The sequence below is a fragment of the Perna viridis genome, chromosome 15, assembly GCF_037379345.1.
Source record: "Perna viridis isolate PV_CMFRI_1.1 ecotype Kerala chromosome 15, ASM3737934v1, whole genome shotgun sequence".
Taxonomy (NCBI): domain Eukaryota; kingdom Metazoa; phylum Mollusca; class Bivalvia; order Mytilida; family Mytilidae; genus Perna; species Perna viridis.
In genome coordinates, this window is record NC_142459.1 from 238,957 (window position 1) to 263,626 (window position 24,670).

The following is a 24,670-nucleotide window of genomic DNA, read 5'->3' on the forward strand; positions in this document are numbered from 1 at the left end:
CATGACATACATGTACCCAAGTATCACTCTTGATGAATGTTTAAGCAGGTTTTTTGCTCTAGTCTGTCGCTTTCATATGCATAAAATAATAAAGCACTACACCAAAAACAGGTATTTTACTTCTATCAAAGACTTTAATAGTACTATTCTCATATAGTCAATGATTTTGAAACATGTTCACCTTTGTCCTTTATGGTCTAATTTATCTAATACAATAATTTTTTTTTTCAAGTGATAAAATTTCTATCAAACTACATTTTGTACCATGGACCACTAACTGTGTCCCTATTTCCCGCCAAAAAAGTCACATGGCAAAAGTGTAAACAAATGTCATCCATTTTCTTTTACCAATTCTTTCATTTCAAAGTATTTAGACACTTCCTGATGGGATAAACATTGTTAATTGGATTTAATTTATTCGGTTATTAGGTAAATCTGTTTCTGAATGTATCATATGGTTAAACAGGGCAGTAAAACTTGTGTGTAGCCACATGCTCATGGCCTAATTATGTTTACCTTTGACAAGATGAGAGTTTCAATTGGCTCAATAATATATTTACATTTGATTGACACCTCCCATGAGGATATTGTCAGTCACAGTCGCCTGGTCTAATTACCTCTAATTGCCTTCAGTGATAGGTCATAGTCAATTAACTTTGACCAGGTGTCAACACAAAATTAGAAGGAATATCCATTGCTAATAGACTTCCTGTCAATTTTAATATACAAAACCTAGACGCCAAGAAAATCACCAACTGGCTATTTTTTGTCGCCAGATAAAATGAAAAATCACAAATTGCGACATTGGCAAAGCCAGGTGCGACCCCTGTTTATAGTCTAAGCATTTTGAAAACCTACATTGTACTGTCTCTATGATATTCTTTTCGGGATGGACTAAAGCCAAAGCCACTTTCTTTAAACGTTCATTTCTCTTGCAATATTTTTTTATTTTCTTGGTAAGTGTTTTTTTGACATTTTTCATACATGTATCTGTCTACAATTTATGCTTTTAAATGTGAGTTTGATTTTCTGAGCAGGACAGAAAGCTTCATCTGCAACTGGAGAGTTTACACTCCGAATTGAAGGTTCTCACTGATTTATATCTCAATTCATGTCGAATTGGTTGGTGAGGAAAAAAAATAACAGAAAACATGATTTATATAGGATTTATGTAGGCAGATGTAAAATCTGTCAGTTTTGAGAAAATGAAGTACATGTATGCACAAATTTTGGTGGATGTTAAATAGTGCACTAAGCTCAGTTAATATTTTGCAGAATTAGTTTTGGTTACAGACCACCAATTCAACCAATGAGCATTTGGAACGTACGCAAAAATAGTCCTACGCAGAAATTACCCCTGTTCCTCATAGTGCTGCGAAAAAAGTTCTCATCTTATTTAAAAAATTTAAACAGTTTCTGAAAGGAAAAACATTTCTGTACATTTTATAGGTGCATTTTGCTTCTTGTGGTGTGAAGCCTAATCTCCATAATGATTTTTAAATATACCCCTATCTTGTGAAAACACTGGGATTTCCCATGCTATTTATAGACCCTTCACTTCCGGTGACCAGTACTGCACTGCAAGTCTGCTAACCCCACATGCCATTCTGAGGATTGTGAGCTGACATATGTAGAATCATGCTGATATATAGTCATCTGCAGGTTAAAGTTAAGGTAAAGTCCAGAGAAGCCATTGAATATTGTGAAATTAGCATAGAAGCCTATGGGAAGTGGAATTAGTGGTTTTTAGCCTTAAGATGAAGCCATGGCAAAATGAAAAGTTTCTTGAAATAGCTTTAAACTACTTGAAGATCTTGTTAACTTTGCCATGAGAGGAATACACTACAAAAATCCTTCAAAATATGCATTTTTTTAAGTTATAGGTCCAAATTATGGAAAATTGGTCTTTTTGGCTGATTTTATGTCCTATCTTGTAAAAAGTGTAGAAAATTTAGTAAAAATATCAAATATTAAACTTTGAGGGCTATATTTACCTAAATATGGTAGTAATAAGCACTTGAAATCAAGTTTTGTGTAGATTTGAGCAAAAAATAGGTTAGAAATGAGGAAAAACTCACTTTCATTACTGCGGTTAAGGCCATATAAGCATTCCCCTATGGCAACATGGAAAATCCATTATTGAGCACTTTTTTTGCTTTAGGTGCCCTTTACTGGTCATGTTCTAATGTGAAAACACTGTATTTACAAATTTAAAGCCAAATATATCACCTTTTGTGAAAATTTAAAGATTTAGGATTTTTGACATGTGATCAAGAAAAAGGGGGAGGCATGTCAGAAATAAATTTTTAAAAATAGACCAATTTCTCAGAAAATGATTACTTTTAAAACTATTTCTTCATTAATATTGTTAAAAAACAAGTTGTGATTGATATTTTTTATTTGAAAAGTCTGAAAAAGTTCTTTGCAAATATTTAATGCATTTCAGTATGGTAGAATATTTTCACTTTTTTGCTCGCACAACTTGGTTACCCTATATTTAAAAATCAAATATTTAAAAAAGTGCTTGTCACATTTCACTGAAACTTTGCAAATGCATTCAGTATGTGTGTAGGAAGATACCTGTATAGTTATTTATTTTTTCTAAGACAAAAAGTGACTCTTTAGGTTACAGACCACCAATTCAACCAATGAGCATTTGGAACGTACGCAAAAATAGTCCTACGCAGAAATTACCCCTGTTCCTCATAGTGCTGCGAAAAAAGTTCTCATCTTATTTAAAAAATTTAAACAGTTTCTGAAAGGAAAAACATTTCTGTACATTTTATAGGTGCATTTTGCTTCTTGTGGTGTGAAGCCTAATCTCCATAATGATTTTTAAATATACCCCTATCTTGTGAAAACACTGGGATTTCCCATGCTATTTATAGACCCTTCACTTCCGGTGACCAGTACTGCACTGCAAGTCTGCTAACCCCACATGCCATTCTGAGGATTGTGAGCTGACATATGTAGAATCATGCTGATATATAGTCATCTGCAGGTTAAAGTTAAGGTAAAGTCCAGAGAAGCCATTGAATATTGTGAAATTAGCATAGAAGCCTATGGGAAGTGGAATTAGTGGTTTTTAGCCTTTTGGCATTTTTAAACAGACCTCTATATGCTATAATTTGCCCCAGTAAAAGATTACTAAGTATACATCTGAACTATGAACCTTATTGTAATTATTTAGTGAATCCATACCAGCAACTGGTTGAATCTGTGAAGGTTGGCGAGAAGAGTTACCAGTTCTTCAATGTAGCAGCACTGAAAGATCCTAGATATGGTAAGATGAAGTTATAATAAGAACTGAATATACCGACTCAAGTACCATCATCACCATTTTGGAACGTTGATGGTTTATATCCTAATGAGAAAAAGATTGAGAAACCTGATATATATAGAATTATTGTTACTATTGATTTTGATATTGACGATATCATGTTGAATATCTCCATGACATGTGAGCGAGTTACTTTCAGTTTTGATACTGACAATATTAAAATCGAAAGTAACTTTTATTCTGTTTATCTGTAATTTTGATGATTTTAATATACTTTTAGCGAAAAATCTAGGAGTGAAACTACATATGTTGGTGCTTGATCTCATTTTTATTCATAAGCAGGTCTAATGACAACGCAATCACTCCCAATGTTTTAACGGATAATTTTAGAATTTCTGGTCATGTATGTGAGGTAGAAGGAAAAAAATAAAAATTATAGATAATCATAATTGAGGGACAAAGAACAAGAACAATACAAACTAATAAACAACACAAATTATCGGAAAAAAATTGCACACAGAAACAAAAGACTAAACTAATTGTGGGCAAAAGAATACTGAAGGGTCAGCAGTCCAAAAGCATGGCCTAAATGTGAACACATATATTGTGACTGTATTTCATATGTATTTAACATGTAAAGCGCTTAGAGTAATTGTATAATTAGATAATATGTTATACAAATGTTATGTACAATAATAAAAATAAAACAGAGATGATTTGAAACTAAATGTATGTATATGTTATGAATAATTGTCTGTTTTGTTGGAAAACAATTTGGTTAAAAATGAAAGAAAAAATAATAGAAAAAAAATCTGTAGGAAGAGGGATGCCGCTATTGAATTTGAATAATTGAGATAAAACAGTCTAGTTAGATTTTATGGTCTTTATATCTTCAGAGAAGCTTCCATTTTCTATCCGAGTTTTGTTGGAATCAGCTGTGCGGAACTGTGATGGTTTTCATGTAAATCAAAAAGATGTAGAAAATATTCTGGACTGGGAAAAGAACCAAAACAGCAATGTTGAAATCCCCTTCAAACCTGCCAGGGTCATATTACAGGACTTCACGTAAGTCAGAATCACCTTAAACCTGCCAGGGTCATATTACAGGACTTCACGTAAGTCAGAATCACCTTCAAACCTGCCAGGGTCATATTACAGGACTTCATGTAAGTCAAAATCATCTTTGAACCTGCCAGGGTCATATTACAGGACTTCATGTAAGTCAAAATCACCTTTAAACCTGCCAGGGTCATATTACAGTACTTCACGTAAGTCGAAGTCACCTTCAAACCTGCCAGAGTGATGATTCATAATTTTATATTAGTCAAATCCCCTTCAAACATGCCAGGGTGATGGTTCATGACTTGAAGTAAGTCAAATCACCTTCAAACTTGCCAGGGTGATATTACAGATCCACATATATGTCATATGTTGTGTATTTTGCTGTCTGTATGTAGTGAATTTTGTAATATGTGGTACACCTCAAAAAAGGCTACACACTTTTATTTTTTTTATTAAGTTGCTTTATGTGGGTCAATATGATGAAATGTATTATTATTCATTCCAATCTGTCTGCTCTTAGGAGATAATCCACACGGAAAATCCAATTGTTTCTATTGAATTTAGTGTCATATACAGAGTTATCTCCCTTAATTTTGAATTCTACAGTACATTCTATATAATTTTTAACCTAAGAGCACAGGTTATATGAAAAGCCACATGTTAATTTCTGTTAATTATAACATTTTGTCAAAAATAAAAATATGTAGGCTTTCTAACCATGAATGATTCTTACTTGGAGTGTTACTGAATAATAGGATTTTAAGATTTGACATGTAGCTCAATACATCAGACTGTCTCAACAAATATCCATTATGATTTAGTAACAGTCACATCTCATGGTGAAATCTAATGGAATTATGTGTATTTGTTGCATAGATTTTTGTTTATTTGTTGTGGTGTTTCCGTTGTAGTTGATCTATGTTTACATGTTGTAGTTGATTTTGTTTTTTTATAGTGGTGTTCCTGCTGTAGTTGATTTTGTTTTTTTATACTGGTGTTCCTGTTGTAGTTGATTTTATTTTTTTATACTGGTGTTCCTGCTGTAGTTGATTTTGTTTTTTTATAGTGGTGTTCCTGCTGTAGTTGATTTTATTTTTTTATAGTGGTGTTCCTGCTGTAGTTGATTTTGTTTTTATATAGTGGTGTTCCTGCTGTAGTTAATTTTGTTTTTATATAGTGGTGTTCCTGCTGTAGTTAATTTTGTTTTTATAGTGGTGTTCCTGCTGTAGTTGATTTTGTTTTTATATAGTGGTGTTCCTGCTGTAGTTGATTTTGTTTTTATATAGTGGTGTTCCTGCTGTAGTTGATTTTGTTTTTTTATAGTGGTGTTCCTGCTGTAGTTGATTTTGTTTTTATATAGTGGTGTTCCTGCTGTAGTTGATTTTATTTTTTTATAGTGGTGTTCCTGCTGTAGTTGATTTTGTTTTTTTATAGTGGTGTTCCTGCTGTAGTTGATTTTGTTTTTTTATAGTGGTGTTCCTGCTGTAGTTGATTTTATTTTTTTATAGTGGTGTTCCTGCTGTAGTTGATTTTGTTTTTTTATAGTGGTGTTCCTGCTGTAGTTGATTTTATTTTTTTATAGTGGTGTTCCTGCTGTAGTTGATTTTGTTTTTTTATAGTGGTGTTCCTGCTGTAGTTGATTTTCTTTTTTTATAGTGGTGTTCCTGCTGTAGTTGATTTTGTTTTTTTATAGTGGTGTTCCTGCTGTAGTTGATTTTGTTTTTATATAGTGGTGTTCCTGCTGTAGTTGATTTTGTTTTTATATAGTGGTGTTCCTGCTGTAGTTGATTTTGTTTTTTTATAGTGGTGTTCCTGCTGTAGTTGATTTTGTTTTTATATAGTGGTGTTCCTGCTGTAGTTGATTTTGTTTTTTTATAGTGGTGTTCCTGCTGTAGTTGATTTTGTTTTTATATAGTGGTGTTCCTGCTGTAGTTGATTTTATTTTTTTATAGTGGTGTTCCTGCTGTAGTTGATTTTGTTTTTTTATAGTGGTGTTCCTGCTGTAGTTGATTTTGTTTTTATATAGTGGTGTTCCTGTTGTAGTTGATTTTGTTTTTTTATAGTGGTGTTCCTGCTGTAGTTGATTTTGCAGCCATGAGGGATGCAGTAAAGAGACTTGGTGGTGATCCTGAAAAGATAAATCCTGTCTGTCCAGCTGACCTTGTTATAGATCATTCCATTCAGGTGGATGTTTCACGCAGGTAATAGATCATTCCATTCAGGTGCATGTTTTCACACAGGGAATAGATCATTCCATTTTAGTGTATGTTTCAAACAGGTTTCATACAGGTAATAGATCGTTCCATCCAGGTGGATGTTTCATTCATAAAAATAAAGATAAAAGAATTGATATTTTTAAAATTCTAATATTATTTTAAGAAAGGAGACTGGAGATTGAAGAAAAGAGACAGGCGATTGACAAAAAAGAGACAGAAGATTGACAAACTTCCTGCGAAACATGTCTTTCTAGACTCTTGAATAATATTGGTGTTGTAAATTCTTTTTATGTCTCAAAGATTTATATGTATTGACCTCAATCCAAAAGAAATGATTCGGATATGAAGTAGAAGTCAATGTTAGACATTTTACAAAAGCCTTTGTAAATTAAAAAAAAACATTGAGCTATTTCCTGTTTTCCAGCACTTTGAGATTTTCCCCTAACCCTGGAGGCGGCTCATGCTTGAAATGTGAAGGTCCCTGCTCAGAAAAAATTTGTCCATTTCATGGAGCAAAAACATCTAGGTTGGTAGAATGCTTCAGTTTTTGCTTGTTTGCTTTGTACTTACAAAGGGAGCTAACTCTAGGGTTGAGGGGAAGTAATTCTCTTATAGCTGGGACAAAATATGACCAATAGATTATTCAGTTATAGCTTTTCTTGGTTTATCACTAACTTCTTTCACTGATTTGCATATTTATATTCCTTAACTCTCGTACACAAACTTGTTAAATGAAAGTTTTTGTAAGAATCAGGCAAAATTGGAAAAATCAGAAACTTGCATGTCAAAAACCCACTGATCTGACAATATAACTTTACTCAAGGATGCTTTCTTTATTTGAAAAGTCTGTTATTTAATCTTTGCATCTCCAGATTTGTTCAGAATTTTTTCAATAGAAAGTTAGAAAAAATATTTTTTTTACAGAGTTATCTGTCCTGTAAAATGTTCAACTCAATTTACCGAAATGGATGTTTTTTTTTCATACTATGTTTCACCTACTTCCTGATTCTTACATAAACTGATATTTAAAACATCTCTGTAAATATAATGAATTAATAGATTATATTCTAAACATTTATTTCAATCTTAGCTCCTTATTTTACAAGTTTCATGCTTTAGAATTACCCTGTGTCTAGTATGAGTACATTTTGTTAGTGACTTCTTGCACTCGTAATTTTAGTACGGTACATTGGTATATGATTTGCATAATTATATATTACTACACCATTTTAAATAAAGCATATCGTTACTTCACCTGAAGTTTGCCGAATTTAGCTTTTTGACGAACAGTTGCGTCACACAACAAAGTTCAGAAGTGAAGTCAGTACATATTAGACATTACAACACGTTCTCTTTTGACCTTATAAAACCGACATAAGCTATTAAAATGTTCTAAAATGTCAAGTATATTGGGTTAGATGTTTATTTTACCTATTTACTGGTATATTTGTATTTTATTAGTGCTGATGCCTTAGAGCAAAATCAGGAATTAGAATTTGAAAGAAACCGAGAAAGATTTGTGTTTCTGAAGGTATGAATAAAACATAGTTTGTTACCTTGAGAAAATCATTGTTGTTCTGAGGCCTAACTGAGGGGGAATACATATTTTGGAAGGGATAAAAAAACTCTCTATTACCTTCTTAACTATGTTTTTCATCATATTATAAAAGTACTTCTCTGACTAATAATCAGGCAAAATACTTAAAATATATTGCACATAATAAAAAAAACAGAGATTTTGTTGTATTATTCAACTGTTTATATCTTATAACCTCAAAGTGTTAGTAGATCATGAAAGGTCTAATTTAGTTGAAATGCACTATGGAAAATGTCAGGGAAATTTTCCCACATCTCTATAAAATATATCACAGATGCTTTAGGGTATATTATTAAGTGGCTTTTCAGTTGTTTTCAAAATGTATTTAGGAAAAAAGGTCTTGTTAAGAAAAATCATCTGAGGAATTTGGTAGTGTATATTGTTATCTTTGTCTTTCTACACAAGACTATTACCCTCTGAGGAATGTGGTAGTGTATATTGTTATCTTTGTCTTGCATCTATCAAAATACAGCAAATTTACAAGACGTATGATAATAAAACTTGAGCAAGATTCTCAACAACACAATGTCTACTATTGGGTACAAAACTATAACTGTTTAATTTTGTTTAAATCTGAAGTTCAATCTAAATAAATGAAATAAGAAAAAAGTATCAAGTATACCTCTAAACCTTGCGATGACAAGTCCTTAACTTTCTCATGAATCCCCAAGTGGGCGTGCAGTTAATGGAACCTAACTGTATTGAGAGACTAATTAGTTACTGTACCTATCATAGTAGGCTGTATTATCTCCCCTATATTTTCCAGTGGGGAGCTCAAGCTTTAAAGAATATGTTAATTGTGCCTCCAGGATCAGGGATTGTCCACCAAGTCAACTTGGAATATTTAGCTCGAGTTGTTTTCAATGATAATGGTACTCTATACCCAGACAGCCTGGTGGGCACAGACTCTCACACGACCATGATCAATGGTCTTGGGGTCGTTGGTTGGGGTAAGTTCTTCTATACATATCATATGAATAAATCAGAAATACATAAAAATATGTGAAAAGCACAGATTTATATTTTTGACAATACAAATGTTTTCATATCCAAATTTCATATACTAAAATTTGAAAAAAACAAGACATAATTTAATTCAAAAGCAAAACTGTGAGTTGTCAGTTCTTTTAGTTTATATGAAGGTGCCAAATCCTGATTCTCCAACAGAATTGTCAGGTCTTTGATTTCACCTGTCAGTCCTGATTCATGATTTCATTGTCAGCCCTGATTCATGATTTGTAGGTGTTGGTGGTATTGAAGCAGAAGCTGTCATGTTAGGACAATCTATAAGTATGGTTCTACCACAAGTTGTTGGTTATAAATTAATGGGAGAAGTCGACCAGATGGTCACCTCAACTGATGTAGTTCTTACAGTTACCAAGGTAAGTTAATGGGAGAAGTCAAACAGATGGTCTCTCAGATACCCTCCAAAATCTTCTCTCTTTAATACCCTCCAAAATCTCCGTTTGATACCCTCCAAAATCTTCTCTGTTTGATACCCTCCAAAATCTTCTCTTTTTCATACCCTCCAAAATCTTCTCTCTTTAATGCCCTAAAAAGTATTTTCTTTCTTTAATACCCTCCAAAATCTTCTCTCTTTAATGCCCTGAAAAGTATTTTCTCTCTTTAATAACCTCCAGAATCTTCTCTCTTTAATGCCCTAAAAAGTATTTTCACTCCTTTGTATTTTAAAAATCAACAAATATTAGTATCCTAAATAATCTGTTGTCAAAAGAAAAAAGAACAGATATGGTGAAATGCAACAAATTCACCTGTATGTAGCCTAAAATACAAGATAATCAATAAATACCTTTAAAGCTTCTTTAGCTGTCATTTTCATAAATTTTTGTTTCTAGTGAAATATGCCTTAACTTTGAATTATTTCTATGAAATCGTACTTTTCCTGTATAATTCATTTGATATCCACAAATAAAATGCATAAAAAACATGAAATAGGTGTCGATATATATATTGTCTTGCAAGACTAAAGTCGACCTAGATAAAATTTGTATTCATGTAACTTCTGGTGATCTGTGCATGTTCTGTAGGGGTTGATTCTTTAAAAAAAAATCTGATTGCAAAGCAAAAGTGTTTAATCTATTAAATCTTTAAAATAATTAGATCAGAGCTATCGATCTTCTTTGATGAAAAAAACGTTGTTTTCATAATCTTCTGTAGGTTTTATCGACATTTATTGTTTCAGTTGCATTACTACAGACTTATTGAATCAGCAAAATTCAGTAGAATGAAAACTGAACAAATTTGGCAGCTAATGCAGCTTTAAGTAAGCTCTAAAAATTCACTCAATGATACGTACAATGCATCTTTTCATCTTACAGCATTTACGACAAATAGGTGTGGTGGGAAAGTTTGTAGAATTTTTTGGTCCCGGTGTAGCCAACTTGTCCATAGCTGACCGTTCAACCATTTCCAACATGTGTCCAGAATATGGTGCTACTGTGGGATATTTCCCTATCGATAATAATAGTTTGGATTATTTATTACAAACAGGTAAGGCATCTGGGTCAAAACACATCTCCAATTGAAATTTTCCTTAAATCCTTCCTCAACTCAAATTTTGACCAATCAAGATTGGAGGAAAAACACTGGACTTGAGGAAATTCTCAATTTGAGGTATTTCAAGAAATCCAGGCTTGAACCTTAACAGCTATTGTTATTTACAACAACAAAAAACCAAAAGAAAAAAAATAAAACAACAGTGTCGCCTGGGCCTAGTTTCACAAAATAATCTCCAGTTGAGGTTTTCCTTAAATCCTTCAACTCAAATTTTGACCAATCATATTGCTTGAAAATGAAGATTTGAGGAAAAACTCAAGGATATAAGGAAAATCTCAATTCAAGAATCTTTATGAAGTGAAGCCCTGAACCTTAACAGCTAATATCCTGAACAAAAAACAACACAATCAGTGTTATTGATGTAGTTGTTTAGATTTTAAATCATTTAGAATTCTTATTATTAATCATGTCTTGCAATTTTTTTTCTCCTATTCTAGGCTGATGATTAAGAGTGTGCATGAGTTTTCCTGTCATTTTACAGTCATGGGAGAAGCATGTTCTTCTTCAGACTATTCATGATTTGAATTATTTCTCCACTTTCTATGATAAAACTAAAATGTTAACATGCTCAATAAAGCTTGCAAGTTTAAAAAAAAATCTTAATTTTACCATTGCATTGGTAGAAATAGCTTAAACCACATATTGCTGAAGGAAATTGTTATCTGCATGTTATTTAGGCCTTAAAAAATTCTGTGTTTTAAGGAACCCGACTAACTCTATTTCTTCCTTGCTGACCCCCATTTTTTTGTGTTTTCAAAAAAAACAAAAGCGAAAAAAGTATTTATTTTTGGTGTTTCCGTTATCAATTATTTACCAGAATCACCTTGCTTTCCGATGTGAAGGTTCAAAATTCATTAAAAAACATGAAACAACATGGACATGGCTACGATAAGTTCAGTATTCAACAGTGTCATAGTAGAAGTAGCAAATCTGATGTCCTGCAAATCTATAAATTTAAAAAACAAACAAAAAAACCTACCTATTGAGTTTAATTTTGAAGTAGATGTTACTGGAAACACAGAATTTTTTTAGGCCTTACAGATTCACCTAAGAATCTTCAAACAAAGAAAAAAATGAATAACATGCTGGGAAAGTCAGATTGATGATGTAGAAAGTAATAAAGTATGGCTCTGCCTTAAAACCAGACATAACTCTTGAAATCAGTGATACGTTTGTTGTCATATTCAGTTTCACCAAAGCCTATCAAGCTTTCATTTGAAACAGAATGAATTCAGTCCAAGTTACTTTGACACTTACATGAGTTTATAAAATGCTGAATACAAATATTCCAATGATTTGTAAGAGTTGTGTCCCTTATTCAAGATCTACCTTCTTAATCCCAAAAATCTTTTGATTGGAAATCATTCAGTACCAGACAATAAGAGCCCAAATTAAAGTTGGTCACAAGAACAGGGAACAGATGTGGTGAAATGCAACACCATCGTATAACCTGAGATTTTCACACTTAAAGTTACTTTCTACTATAGAAAAAGAACAGAAATTTCTTGCATAATTTTTACACTATAACCAGTCAAAAACTATTTCATGATATATTGTACAGCCGAGGAAATAAACATAGGAAGAGTTGTTTTTATGATGTGTTTGAACAGTTTCATTGATTATTTTGATAAATGTTGATTTGATTTCACAATAGGGAACTTACAACAAATACTTGCTATCTTTATAATTAATCCCAGGTAGAACTCCAGAGCAGACCAAGTTGATAGAACAATATCTACGTTCAGTAACAATGTTCAGAAACTACAGTAACTCTGAAGAGGATCCTGTTTTCTCTGAGGTAACTTAACAATGTCCAGGAATTACTATGTCTCCAAGCAAGGCCTGAATTTCTCTGAGATTTGTTTAAAATGTCCAGGAGTTACAATGACTCGAAGTAAGTCCTGAATTTCTCTGAGATTCGTTTAAAATGTCCAAGTAAGGCCTGAATTTCTTATAATGATATCACTTAATGTTCTGTTAATGCCCTGTTTTTTTCACCGTTATGTGGTGGGGTATGACTTAACACCCTATTTTTTTCTCCATTATGTGGTGGGGTATCACTTAATGCTCCATTAAAACCCTATTTTTTTCACCGTTATGTGGGGTGGGGGTATCACTTAATTTTCCATTAACACCCTATTTTTTTCACCATTATGTGGGGGGGTATCACTTAATGTTCCATTAATGCCCTATTTTTTTCACCATTATGTGGGGGGGTATCACTTAATGTTCCATGAATGCTCTATTTTTTTTCACTATTATGTGGTGGGGTATCAATTAATGTTCCATTAACGCCCTATTTTTAAAAAAAATCTAAATTATGGACAACAAGGAAAAAGGGTGGGGATCTTGTTGAACATTGCATTGGCTTTAAGACTGCTGTTTATTTGGATATATTGTTATTGAAGTCTATCAGACGTTCATTATATTTTCAGGTTTATGAGTTAGACCTGTCATCCGTGAAAGCTTGCTGTTCTGGACCTAAAAGACCCCAGGACAAAGTCCTTGTAGATGACATGAAGACAGACTTTACAAACTGTCTGAATAATAAAGTAGGCTTTAAGGTGAGAAACAAACTGTCTGAATGATAAATTAGGTTTCGATGTGAGTAACTAAATGTCTGAATAATAAAGTAGGTTTTGATGTGAGTAACTAAACGTCTGAATAATAAGAGTAATTAAGGGAACCAAGGTTATAGCGGTAATCAAAAGATTGCAATCCAGGGACAAACACCTGACATGGAAAACAGGCATACACAACAAAGAACATAAAGTAACCAAAATCATACATACAAAGTAACAAAAGCAAACGAGCAACTCGGACTCCACTAAAAACTGGGAGCATGAACCAGGTTCACTGGTAGGGTAAGCGTCGTCTGCTTTTCTAGAAACAACCTGCCGAGTTGCTCATAAAAAGTCAAGTCCGGGGTAGACAAGTGAGGAAAAGAAAACTATGACCCATTGAATAAAATCAGTTTTCATGGTGCAGATGGATACACCATAACAATCCATGAGTTTATGATGACGACCATAAAACTAATGTAGTGATGACTTCAATCTTGTAGCAACATAACCCTGAATTTTGATGTGAGTAACTAAATGTCTGAATAATAAATCTGATTTCGATGTGAGTAACTAAATGTCTGAATAATAAATCAGGTTTTGATGCAAGTAACTAAATGTCTAAATAATAAATCAGATTTTGATGTGAGTAACTATATATCTGAATGATAAAATAGGTTTCGATGTGTGTAATGAAATGCCCAGTGTGGGAAACCACCACTCGCCAGGTGGCCAAATACGAGTAGATGTGTAATTTCGAGAGTTCTCATTAGCTTACACTCGTCAATTTGGCGACCATCATTTGATTGGCAAGTTCCAAGGAAAGTTAACCAGCCAACAGGTTATTTAGTTAAACATCCCTTAACATCATACATTAAAAATATGTTCCCTACATTTTAAGAAGTTTAGCTTGAATATGTCAAGTGAATTTTGGCATGATATGCACAATTTTATTGACTTGTAAAGCATTGTTTATGATCTGCCATTTTAATTTCTGGTAAAAAGGATATGCCAAAGCCTATGTAGTGGTCCCGATCTCGTATTAGTATTCAAACGAAATTATCTTCGTAATTTATATGATATGTTACCTTATTATTGTCAAAATAAAAATGAACAAGAAGCAAATGATAAACATTTTTTTGTTTCATGATGAATCTGTTGAAATATAATTTTATTTTTGAAATATGAGTTCAGAAATGGAGTACTTATTTTGTTATTGTAAAGTACATGAAAAACTTCAATGGCAGGAAATATTCAAAAATGGAAAAGTTTTTGATAAATTTTAAAACAAATGAAAAGATAGTTGAAGAAAGAAAAAGAAAGGCAGAAGATAGTCAAATTCAAGAGAAAACAGATGATAATACAGACAAAAAACCCCCAAAAATTTGGCTAGTTTAATTTCTATTTGGCTAGCAAGGCCAATATTCCAGTATCCTTGAGTATGGCAAGTTGGGAAAAAAATGGTTTCCCACACTGAATGCCTGAAAAATAAAGTAGGTTTCCATGTGAGTAACTAAATGTCTGAATAATAAATCAGGTTTTGATGTGAGTAACTGAATGCCTGAAAAATAAAATAGGTTTTAATGTGTGTAACTAAATGCCAGAATAATAAAGTAGGTTTCCATGTACGTAACTAAATATCTGAATAATAAATTCGGTTTTGATGTGAATAACTAAATGTCTAAATAATGAATCACATTTCGATGTGAGTAACTAAATATCTGAATAATAAAGTAGGTTTCCATGTGAGTAAATAATTGTCTCAAAAATAAATCAGGTTTTGATGTGAGTAAATAAATGTCTGAATAATAAATCAGATTTCGATGTGAGTAACTAAATATCTGAATAATAAAGTAGGGTTTGAGTGAGAAACTAAATGTCTGAGTAACAAATTAGATTTCAATATGAGTAACTAAATATGTGGATAATAAATCAGGTTTGATGTGAGTAAATAAATGTCTGAATAATGAAGTAGGTTTCCATGTGAGTAAATAATTGTCTGAATAATAAAACAGATTTTGATATGAGTAACTACATGCCAGAATAATAAAGTAAGGTTTGAGGTGAGAAACTAAATGTCTGAATGATAAATCAGGTTTTTATGTGAGTAAATAAATGTCTAAATAATAAATCAGATTTCGATATGAATAACTAAATGTCTGAATAATAAAGTAGGGTTTGTTTGGCAAAGTGAAAAGCTTGATATTTTGCCCCAATGTTTAAAATCTTTGACTTGAAGGAAAATTGTCATGTGAGAGTTATGTAATTTTTCTCTCTTTTTATTTCAGGGTTTTGCAATACCATCTGACAAACAGTTGACTACAATTCCATTTGTTTATGACAACAAAGAATATACCTTGTCACATGGTTCTGTTGTCATAGCAGCCATTACCAGCTGTACAAACACCAGTAATCCCTCTGTTATGTTAGGGGCAGGTATGTTACTATAGCAACAATCACATTTTTGTTGTTGTCATAGCAGCCATTACCAGCTGAACAAAAACTAGCCCAAGAGTTCATTCACTGTGTATGAAATTACGGAATTAAGAGATAAAAAAGTAATTGAGTTATTCCCCACGATGTTTCAGAAGACGTTGTCTAAGAGACAACCACCCTATCAAACTGCAAAAAAATTACAGCCATAAGCAGTCTGTGGGTCTTAAGTTGTCTTTCTTTAACTGGCCCCTGAAATGACAAATATATAAATTATTTGAGTCAGGCCTCACAGCAATTACTCATTTGTTTCATTCCCCATTAAGAATGCTGTTGAGTCAGGCCTCATTGTAATAACTTATCTGTTTCAGGTCTCCTGGCAAAGAATGCTGTTGAGTCAGGCCTCATTGTAATGACTTATCTGTTTCAGGTCTCCTGGCAAAGAATGCTGTTGAGTCAGGCCTCATTGTAATGACTTATCTGTTTCAGGTCTCCTGGCAAAGAATGCTGTTGAGTCAGGCCTCATTGTAATGACTTATCAGTTTCAGGTCTCTTGGCAAAGAATGCTGTTGAGTCAGGCCTCATTGTAATGACTTATCTGTTTCAGGTCTCCTGGCAAAGAATGCTGTTGAGTCAGGCCTCATGGTTATAACTTATCTGTTTCAGGTCTTCTGGCAAAAAGAATGCTGTTGAGTCAGGCCTCATTGTAATAACTTATCTGTTTCAGGTCTCCTGGCAAAGAACGCAGTTGAGTCAGGCCTCACAGTACAACCTTACATCAAAACAAGTTTATCTCCTGGCAGTGGTGTTGTTACATATTACCTCAGAGACAGCGGTGTTACACCATACTTGGAGAAACTAGGGTAGGTTATCTCCCCTCTTAGAGAGGGTATCAAGCTGCACCCAACGAAACCATGTTAGGGACCACTTATTATGGTAAACTCGTATTCATCTATTCACCCATCTACAAGAGTAAGCATGGGAACCAAGATTTCATTGGAAATTAAAAGAATGTAATTCAGGGACAAAGACCAGACATGGAAAACAGACACACACCCACACACAACAAATAACCTAATTAATACACACAAAGTAAACAAAAATAAATGAGCAATTTACCACCAATACATCAAATTTAAGATCCAATACAATAGTCTTGTAAGAAAAATTCAAATTATACCCACCACCAAAACATTAATAAATCAACTACATTCTGCCCCCTAGAGGGCATTTTTTCTGGAATAGCCCTTAGTCATAATTGAAGGATTTTGAGGAAATTTTGAAACAATGTTTTGTCACAAAAGAGCAAAGCATCTTTTAATTTTTTGCTTCTTCTCCTTTTTTTTCAAGTTTCTTGATTTCAGTCCATAATGGAGGCCTTAATAAATTTAAACTAAACAAAAACTTGATTGACAAGTAAGATCATTAAGGTTAAAGGTTAATGTCTGGGTTACTAAGGATAGATTTCCATACTACTTCATAACTTCAGTTTCCTTGATGTAAGATCATTACAAGGTCATTAGATTAAAGGTTAATGTCTGGGTTACCAAGGATAGATTTCCATACTACTTCATAACTTCAGTTTTCCTTGATGTAGGATCATTACAAGGTCATTAGATTAAAGGTTAATGTTTGAGTTACCAAGGATAGATTTCCATACTTCTTCATAACTATAGTTTTTCTTGATGTAAGATCATCACAAGGTCATTAGATTAAAGGTTAATGTCTGGATTACCAAGGATAGATTTCCATACTACTTCATAATTTCAGTTTTCCTTGATGTAATATCATTACAAGGTCATTAGATTAAAGGTTGATGTTTGAGTTACCAAGGATAGATTTCCATACTTCTTCATAACTATAGTTTTTCTTGATGTAAGATCATCACAAGGTCATTAGATTAAAGGTTAATGTCTGGATTACCAAGGATAGATTTCCATACTACTTCATAACTTCAGTTTTCCTTGATGTATTTGTGTAACAGGGTTATATTGCTACAAGATTGAAGTCATCACTACACAAGTTTTATGGTCGTCATCATGAACTCATGGATCATTACAGTGTATCCATCTGCGCCATGAAAACTGATTTGTTCAACGTGTCATAGTTTTCCTTTTCTCTTTCAAGTACCCCCAGACTTGACTTTTTATAAGCATCTCAACGGGTGTTTCTAGAAAAGCAGAGGATGCTTACCCTATCCATGCACCTGGTCCATGCTCCCAGTTTTTAGTGGAGTCTGAGTTGCTCATTTGCTTTTGTTACTTTGTATGTATGATTTTAGTTACTTTATGTTCTTTGTTGTGTATGTCTGTTTTCCATGTCTGGTCTTTGTCCCTGGATTACATTCTTTTGATTATTGCTATAACCTTGCTTCCCTGGATTACTCATTAAGACTTCAGTGACAAAAAAGAATCAAAATAAATTTATGTCACAGGTTAAGGTCATTGGTCCTAAGCAGACCTTTTTTTATGGATTATCTGGTATCTGTGAAAACCTCTGTTCTCTGTCACTAGGACTTTTATATTTCAGATTTGATATTGTTGGATATGGATGTATGACATGTATTGGTAACTCAGGACCTTTACCAGAACCTGTAACAGAATCTATTGAAAAGGTAACAAATAATTGCTTCAACAAAGTTTGCCAAATAGTAGTGAAATACTCCCCGCATCAACAAAGTGCTAAATAGTGGTGAAATAATCCCCACATCAACAAAGTTTGCTAAGTAGTGGTGAAATACTCCCTGCATCAACAAAGTTTGCCTAAATAGTGGTGAAATACTCCCTGCATCAAAGAAGTTTGTTAAATAGTTGTGAAATACTCCCTGCATTAAAGTTTGCCAAATAATGGTGAAATACTCCTCACATCAATAAAGTTTGCTAAATAATGGTGAAATACTCTTTGCATCGACAAAGTATGCCAAATAGTGGTGAAATACTCCCTGCATCAAAAATGTTTGCTAAATAGTGGTGAAATACTCCCCTTATAAACAAAGTTTGCCAAATAGTTATGAAATACTCCCTGCATCAACAAATTTGCTAAATAGTGGTGAAATACTCCCCACATCAACAAAGTTTGCTAAATAGTGGTGAAATAATCCCCGCATCAACAAAGTTTGCTAAGTAGTGGTGAAATACTCCCTGCATCAACAAAGTTTGCCTAAATAGTGGTGAAATACTCCCTGCATCAAAAAAGTTTGTTAAATAGTTGTGAAATACTCCCTGCATTAAAGTTTGCCAAATAATGGTGAAATACTCCTCACATCAATAAAGTTTGCTAAATAATGGTGAAATACTCCCTGCATCAAAAATGTTTGCTGAATAGTGGTGCAATACTCCCCTTATAAACAAAGTTTCCCAAATAGTTATGAAATACTCCCCACATCAACAAAGTTTGCTAAATAGTGGTGAAATAATCCGCACATCAACAAAGTTTGCTAAATAGTGGTGAAATAATCCCCGCATCAACAAAGTTTGCTAAGTAGTGGTGAAATACTCCCTGCATCAACAAAGTTTGCCTAAATAGTGGTGAAATACTCCCTGCATCAAAAAAGTTTGTTAAATAGTTGTGAAATACTCCCTGCATTAAAGTTTGCCAAATAATGGTGAAATACTCCTCACATCAATAAAGTTTGCTAAATAATGGTGAAATACTCTTTGCATCGACAAAGTTTGCCAAATAGTGGTGAAATACTCCCTGCATCAAAAAAGTTTGTTAAATAGTTGTGAAATACTCCCTGCATTAAAGTTTGCCAAATAATGGTGAAATACTCCTCACATCAATAAAGTTTGCTAAATAATGGTGAAATACTCATTGCATCGACAAAGTATGCCAAATAGTGGTGAAATACTCCCTGCATCAAAAATGTTTGCTAAATAGTGGTGAAATACTCCCCTTATAAACAAAGTTTGCCAGATAGTTATGAAATACTCCCTGCATCAACAAATTTGCTAAATAGTGGTGAAATACTCCTTGCATCAGCAAAGTATGCCAAATAGTGGTGAAATACTCCCTGCATCAGCTAATTTGCTAAATAGTGAAGAAATACTCATTGCATCAACAAAGTATACCAAATAATGGTGAGATACTCATTGCATCAACAAAGTATACCAAATAATGGTGAGATACTCCCTGCATCAACAATGACAAATAGTGGTGAAATACTCCCTGTATTTTTAAAACATTTTCATTTTAAGGTTTTTTTCTTTACTACAAAATCACTGCTATTTTTAGATGTATACAATTTTATTACCTGTGGTTTACCTGCAATAGCTAGAGTTATCACCCTTTAGTGTTATTGCACAGAAACTTTACTTCTCTTAAAGCTGCATTAGCTGTCAAATTTGTAATTTTATTTTCTGTTGAAATACACCTTAACTTTGAATTATTTCTACTAATTTGTACTTTTCCTGTATATTTTCATTTGATATCCACACATAAAATGCATTAAATACATGAAATAGGTGTCTATATATTTATTGTCTTGCAAGACAAAAAATCGACCTTGATAAATTCCTATGCATGTGACTTCTGGTGACCTTAATCTGTGCATGTGCTGTAAGGGTCGCTTCTAAAATAACAAACCTGATTGCAAAGTGAAAGTGATTATTCAACGGCAAGGCAGACTGGCGGAATCAAGCGGTAAAAGAAAAAAGTTCAAATATAACGCAAGGATCTTTTTGAAATTAACGTATTTATAATGTGGCTTAAATATCGTCATTATTCATTTGAAAACTAATCAAGAAATAGATGAAATAAAATGAAAACAAAACACGTGCTTACCTGTGTATCTGTTATTGTTATTTTTTACCAAGGTTAAAATATTTTTAACCCAGGGGTTTCATTAATTTTTCAGGCAGGAGCTACTTTACAGAAAGTAGGAGGTACCAAATAAATTTGGCAAGGGGTCTGGGAGCTCCTGGATGTTTTTTGAGATTTAAATTTTGACCTGAAAACAATGTATTTATTTTCTATTATTATCTATAGCAGCGTTAAATTTTGGATCAAATATTTTTCTTTATGTGAGCAAAACTTTCCAACTAAGGGTTGCTAGAGTATTTTTACCAAAACTCCCCCTTCCTGCCGAATTGAATGGTCGTCCCTTAAATCATATTCTGTATTTAAAAGTTTGTTTCACATGTTGACTCGTTGTCAACACTAAATATTCCTGCACTCGTTTGCACAAATCACAACAAATATCGGGAAAAATGATGGGTATGGAGCAATTCCAAATATGAATGGCATTCTCTGACATGTTTTCACAGAATCTTCACCTGTGTTTAGCTTTAAGTTCAGCACAAAATAATCGGTGATTGCTTTGACATTGTTATGTCACGACATGTTTTCTATAAATGGACATTACTTTAAATCGTGGTAGGTTGAAGCGCTTTACCGATTAGATTCCGACACATGCCTTGACAAAGACACCAATATAAACAATAATAAACACTAAAGATCACGATTTTGGAGACATACCCTACAGATGGAAGGATCTTAGATATATATTTACTAGATTTTTCTTCATGTTTTTTTTTTTTTTTTTTGCTTTTATTTTATTCTGCCGGTACCAGACACTACTGTAGCCGGGTAAAAGTACCGGCTAATGAAAGCACTGCATGTCCTGTTGGCAATCCTTGGAAGTAATAGCAAATAATAATTAGATCAGAGCTTTCGATCTTGTCTGATTAAAAAATATCCTGTAGGTATTATTGACTTTGATTGCTTCAGTTGCAATACTATAAACTTATTTCATTGAATCAGCAAAATTCAGTAGAATCAAAACTGAACAAATTTGACAGTTAATGCAGCTTTAAAAATGCATCAGCTGGTGACTTAGAGCTGTTTTCAAAAATTTTTACCAACAAAATCTGCAATTTGGCTGCTAGATTTGTCTGAAGGGAGTTGGAATGTTCTCTGAGCAGTGGAGCACAGATAATTATGGATCTTTTTTTTTCAGTTGACTAGTCATTTAAGTCATATAGCGTTATATTTCCAGTTTATTTATTTCAGGGTGAACTTGTAGCCTGTGGTGTTTTATCTTTATTTATTTCAGGGTGAACTTGTAGCCTGTGGTGTTTTATCTGGTAACAGAAACTTTGAAGGCAGGATTCATCCCCTGACCAGAGCTAACTATTTAGCATCACCACTTCTAGTCATAGCTTATGCTCTTGCTGGCACTGTACTGATAGATTTTGAGAAGGAACCACTCGGTAAGAGGTTAAAGCCATGTGACAATCATGTGATTATCTTATAGGGGCTAGAAACAATATTTCATAGTATTTAACTAAATGACTAAATTAAAAGCATATGGATGTCTAAGATATTGCTATGTCACAGTATACTATAGCATGAAGGACAAACAGGAACTGATTTGGATTAAAATTAAAATTTGATTTATTTTAAAATGATGGACCAAAAAGGGACCAAAAACAAGCTTTTTCTCAATGTCCAGACAATAACTTAACTATAAGTTAGTGGATCTCTGTGAAACTGTATTTCGAGGTGTCATACTACCAAAGGAAGACTAGGCCTTTTTTTTGGGACCATGACTTTACCAATTAGGAATAAGTGCAGGGTTTTTTCCAGGTATTTGAAAGCTTTAATCACTTCTGCACGAGAAAATGAAGACCTTTTTAGTGGTGTATTTTTTAAAGTAGTATTTTCATCAGACAAAAAGGAGATATTTCAGTGTTTTTTGTTATTTACAGCACTGTATGAAGACATTAAATAAAACTTAAATGTACATATGAATAAAGCACATTACATGCAAGCATGTTTCCAAGACAATCCAAATAGCATACCTGCAATTTGATTAAAAAAAATCCCTTTAAGAATCATCAAAAATAGAAATCCTCATGCACTTAATCAGGGATCATATATTCTATACATCCCTGACATCATATTGTCTTTAATATTGAAAAAAATGTTGTATTCTGCATGAAACACAAAGACACATCTAGCACAGTGTAGATATAAATATTTTCAAATAAGTATTTCCACCTATGTTGCCTTGTGAGATTCTATTTTTAGCACAATTTCAACTTGGTAGTGACCAAATTACCCATATTTAGTTAACACTCAAGTTTAATGTACAAAAATAAATAATTTTTATGTTATTTTGATACAAAGTTAAGAGGAGTAAAGAAATATCCCCAGAAGAAATAAAGAAATATCCCCAGAAGGAATTTTTACCAGCATTTTAAAAGACCTTTAACTGTGTGCATGAAAGTCAAAATAGCGTGATCAAGAGATCAACATCAGGTACTCCATGTGCCTGATTAGTGTAATTGGCAAATTAGGTGACTGTTTACACAAAATCATGAAAATGTAGGCACCTGTTGAGAGTTTTAATTAGCTTGGGGTAATAAAAATGTCACTTTTGTTTTTTATACTTTCAAAGATTTCAGGTGATGAAATGAGACTAGATTATTTTTTTCATCCTTAAAAGTCTTTTGTCCATGACGAAAATGACAAGTGCTAGTAAAATCACTGTAAGTGGCCAAAAGGGGCAAAAAACATGTGTTTTGTTTTGCTTGCGCATTAATAAATGGAATTTAAAAAAAAATGTTTGAATATGCTTCATAGCACCAATAGAAAGCTTGGATGTAACTGCCGCTGTTTAGGTATTATGAGCCAAAAAGAGGCCACTTTGTTTTGCTCAAATTTTCATCCTATGTGAAAAGTCTAATTGTAAGCAAAATTCATAGCTATGTCAAATCTGAATGGTGTCTCCATCCTTGCCCCAACTGAGCAGAGTTCAAACTCAGTGGCCCTATCAACCAACTCTCTGCGAAGCATTTTATCAGTGACTATAGCTAATCATGCAATAACAAACTACCACACCATTAAAACAATAGTTATGTAATAAATTATAATACAACTATCTTCAGGTACAAATGGAGAAGGAAAGCCAGTGTTTCTGAGGGACATTTGGCCAACAAGGAAACAGATCCAAGAGTTAGAGAAAGCAGTTGTTGTACCTACAATGTTTAATGATGTCTACTCCAGAATTCAGGTACATTATTCTGTTTCAGGAATAAAGGGATGTAAATCTTGAGATTTTAACATACTTAGGAAAGTTGATGTACTGTTTTACCTGTGTCTCTATCATTCCATCATTCTTTCCTTTCATCACTTCCTTATTCTGTCGTTCCTTCATTCCATCATTCCTTCGTTATGTTATTCCGTCTTTGTGTCATTCCTTCATTCCATCATTCCATCATTCCTTCATTGTGTCATTCCGTCATTGTGTCATTCCTTCATTCCATCATTCCATCATTCCTTCATTGTGTCATTCCGTCATTGTGTCATTCCTTCATTCTGTCATTCCTTCATTCTATCATTCCGTCATTGTGTCATTGTGTCATTGTGTCATTTCTTCATTCCTTCATTCCATCATTCCTTCATTGTGTCATTCCTTCCTTCCTTCATTGTGTCATTCCTTCATTTTGTCATTCCTTCATTGTGTCATTCTGTCTTTCCCTCATTATGTCATACTGTCATTCCTTCATTATGTTATTCTATCATTTCCTCATTCTGTCATTGCATCTTTCCTCATTCTGTCATTCTGTTATTTTCTCATTCTGTCTTTTCATCATTCCTTCATTCCATCATTTCATAACACAATTTGTTTTTGTTACAAAATTCTCAGTTTCTGCAAACCACAGTATTGAATAAAAAGCTTCATATTGAGTATACTGTTGTACTTGTATGACATCTCCTTTATATTGTGATGTAAAGCAGGGGTATCACTGGTGATTTATTGCTTTTTGTCTGAAGTATGAAATGGACATAGAGGAATTCATGGATTTATTTTTGTGGTTTCACTGCCAATTTCTGAGTAAAAAGTTCTGTATTCCAGATTATTATTCACCATTACATTGAATTAAGTTAAAGCTACAAATTGATCTGAAAGGTGATATCAATAATTATTGTTTTGACATGA

The 24,670-nt window shown here is 33.2% G+C and overlaps 1 protein-coding gene across 4 annotated transcripts in view; it reads left to right on the forward strand.

Annotated features, from left to right (window-relative positions):
- LOC148596445 (cytoplasmic aconitate hydratase-like) overlaps window positions 1–24,670 on the forward strand; it is a 34,713-nt gene that overhangs the window by 2,131 nt on the left and 7,912 nt on the right. For 2 of the 4 annotated variants that reach the window (XM_088563977.1, XM_088563976.1), the window contains exons 2-16: window positions 3,191–3,283; window positions 4,177–4,345; window positions 6,406–6,543; window positions 6,983–7,084; window positions 8,020–8,089; window positions 8,922–9,105; window positions 9,398–9,537; window positions 10,495–10,666; window positions 12,430–12,530; window positions 13,168–13,296; window positions 15,582–15,729; window positions 16,454–16,589; window positions 18,256–18,340; window positions 21,779–21,935; window positions 23,616–23,740. In XM_088563977.1, coding sequence (XP_088420103.1) covers window positions 3,191–3,283; window positions 4,177–4,345; window positions 6,406–6,543; window positions 6,983–7,084; window positions 8,020–8,089; window positions 8,922–9,105; window positions 9,398–9,537; window positions 10,495–10,666; window positions 12,430–12,530; window positions 13,168–13,296; window positions 15,582–15,729; window positions 16,454–16,589; window positions 18,256–18,340; window positions 21,779–21,935; window positions 23,616–23,740 — 1,949 coding nt within the window. The remainder of the gene's footprint in view (window positions 1–3,190; window positions 3,284–4,176; window positions 4,346–6,405; window positions 6,544–6,982; window positions 7,085–8,019; window positions 8,090–8,921; window positions 9,106–9,397; window positions 9,538–10,494; window positions 10,667–12,429; window positions 12,531–13,167; window positions 13,297–15,581; window positions 15,730–16,453; window positions 16,590–18,255; window positions 18,341–21,778; window positions 21,936–23,615; window positions 23,741–24,670) is intronic. The other 2 variants (XM_088563979.1, XM_088563978.1) reach the window with 1 other exon arrangement.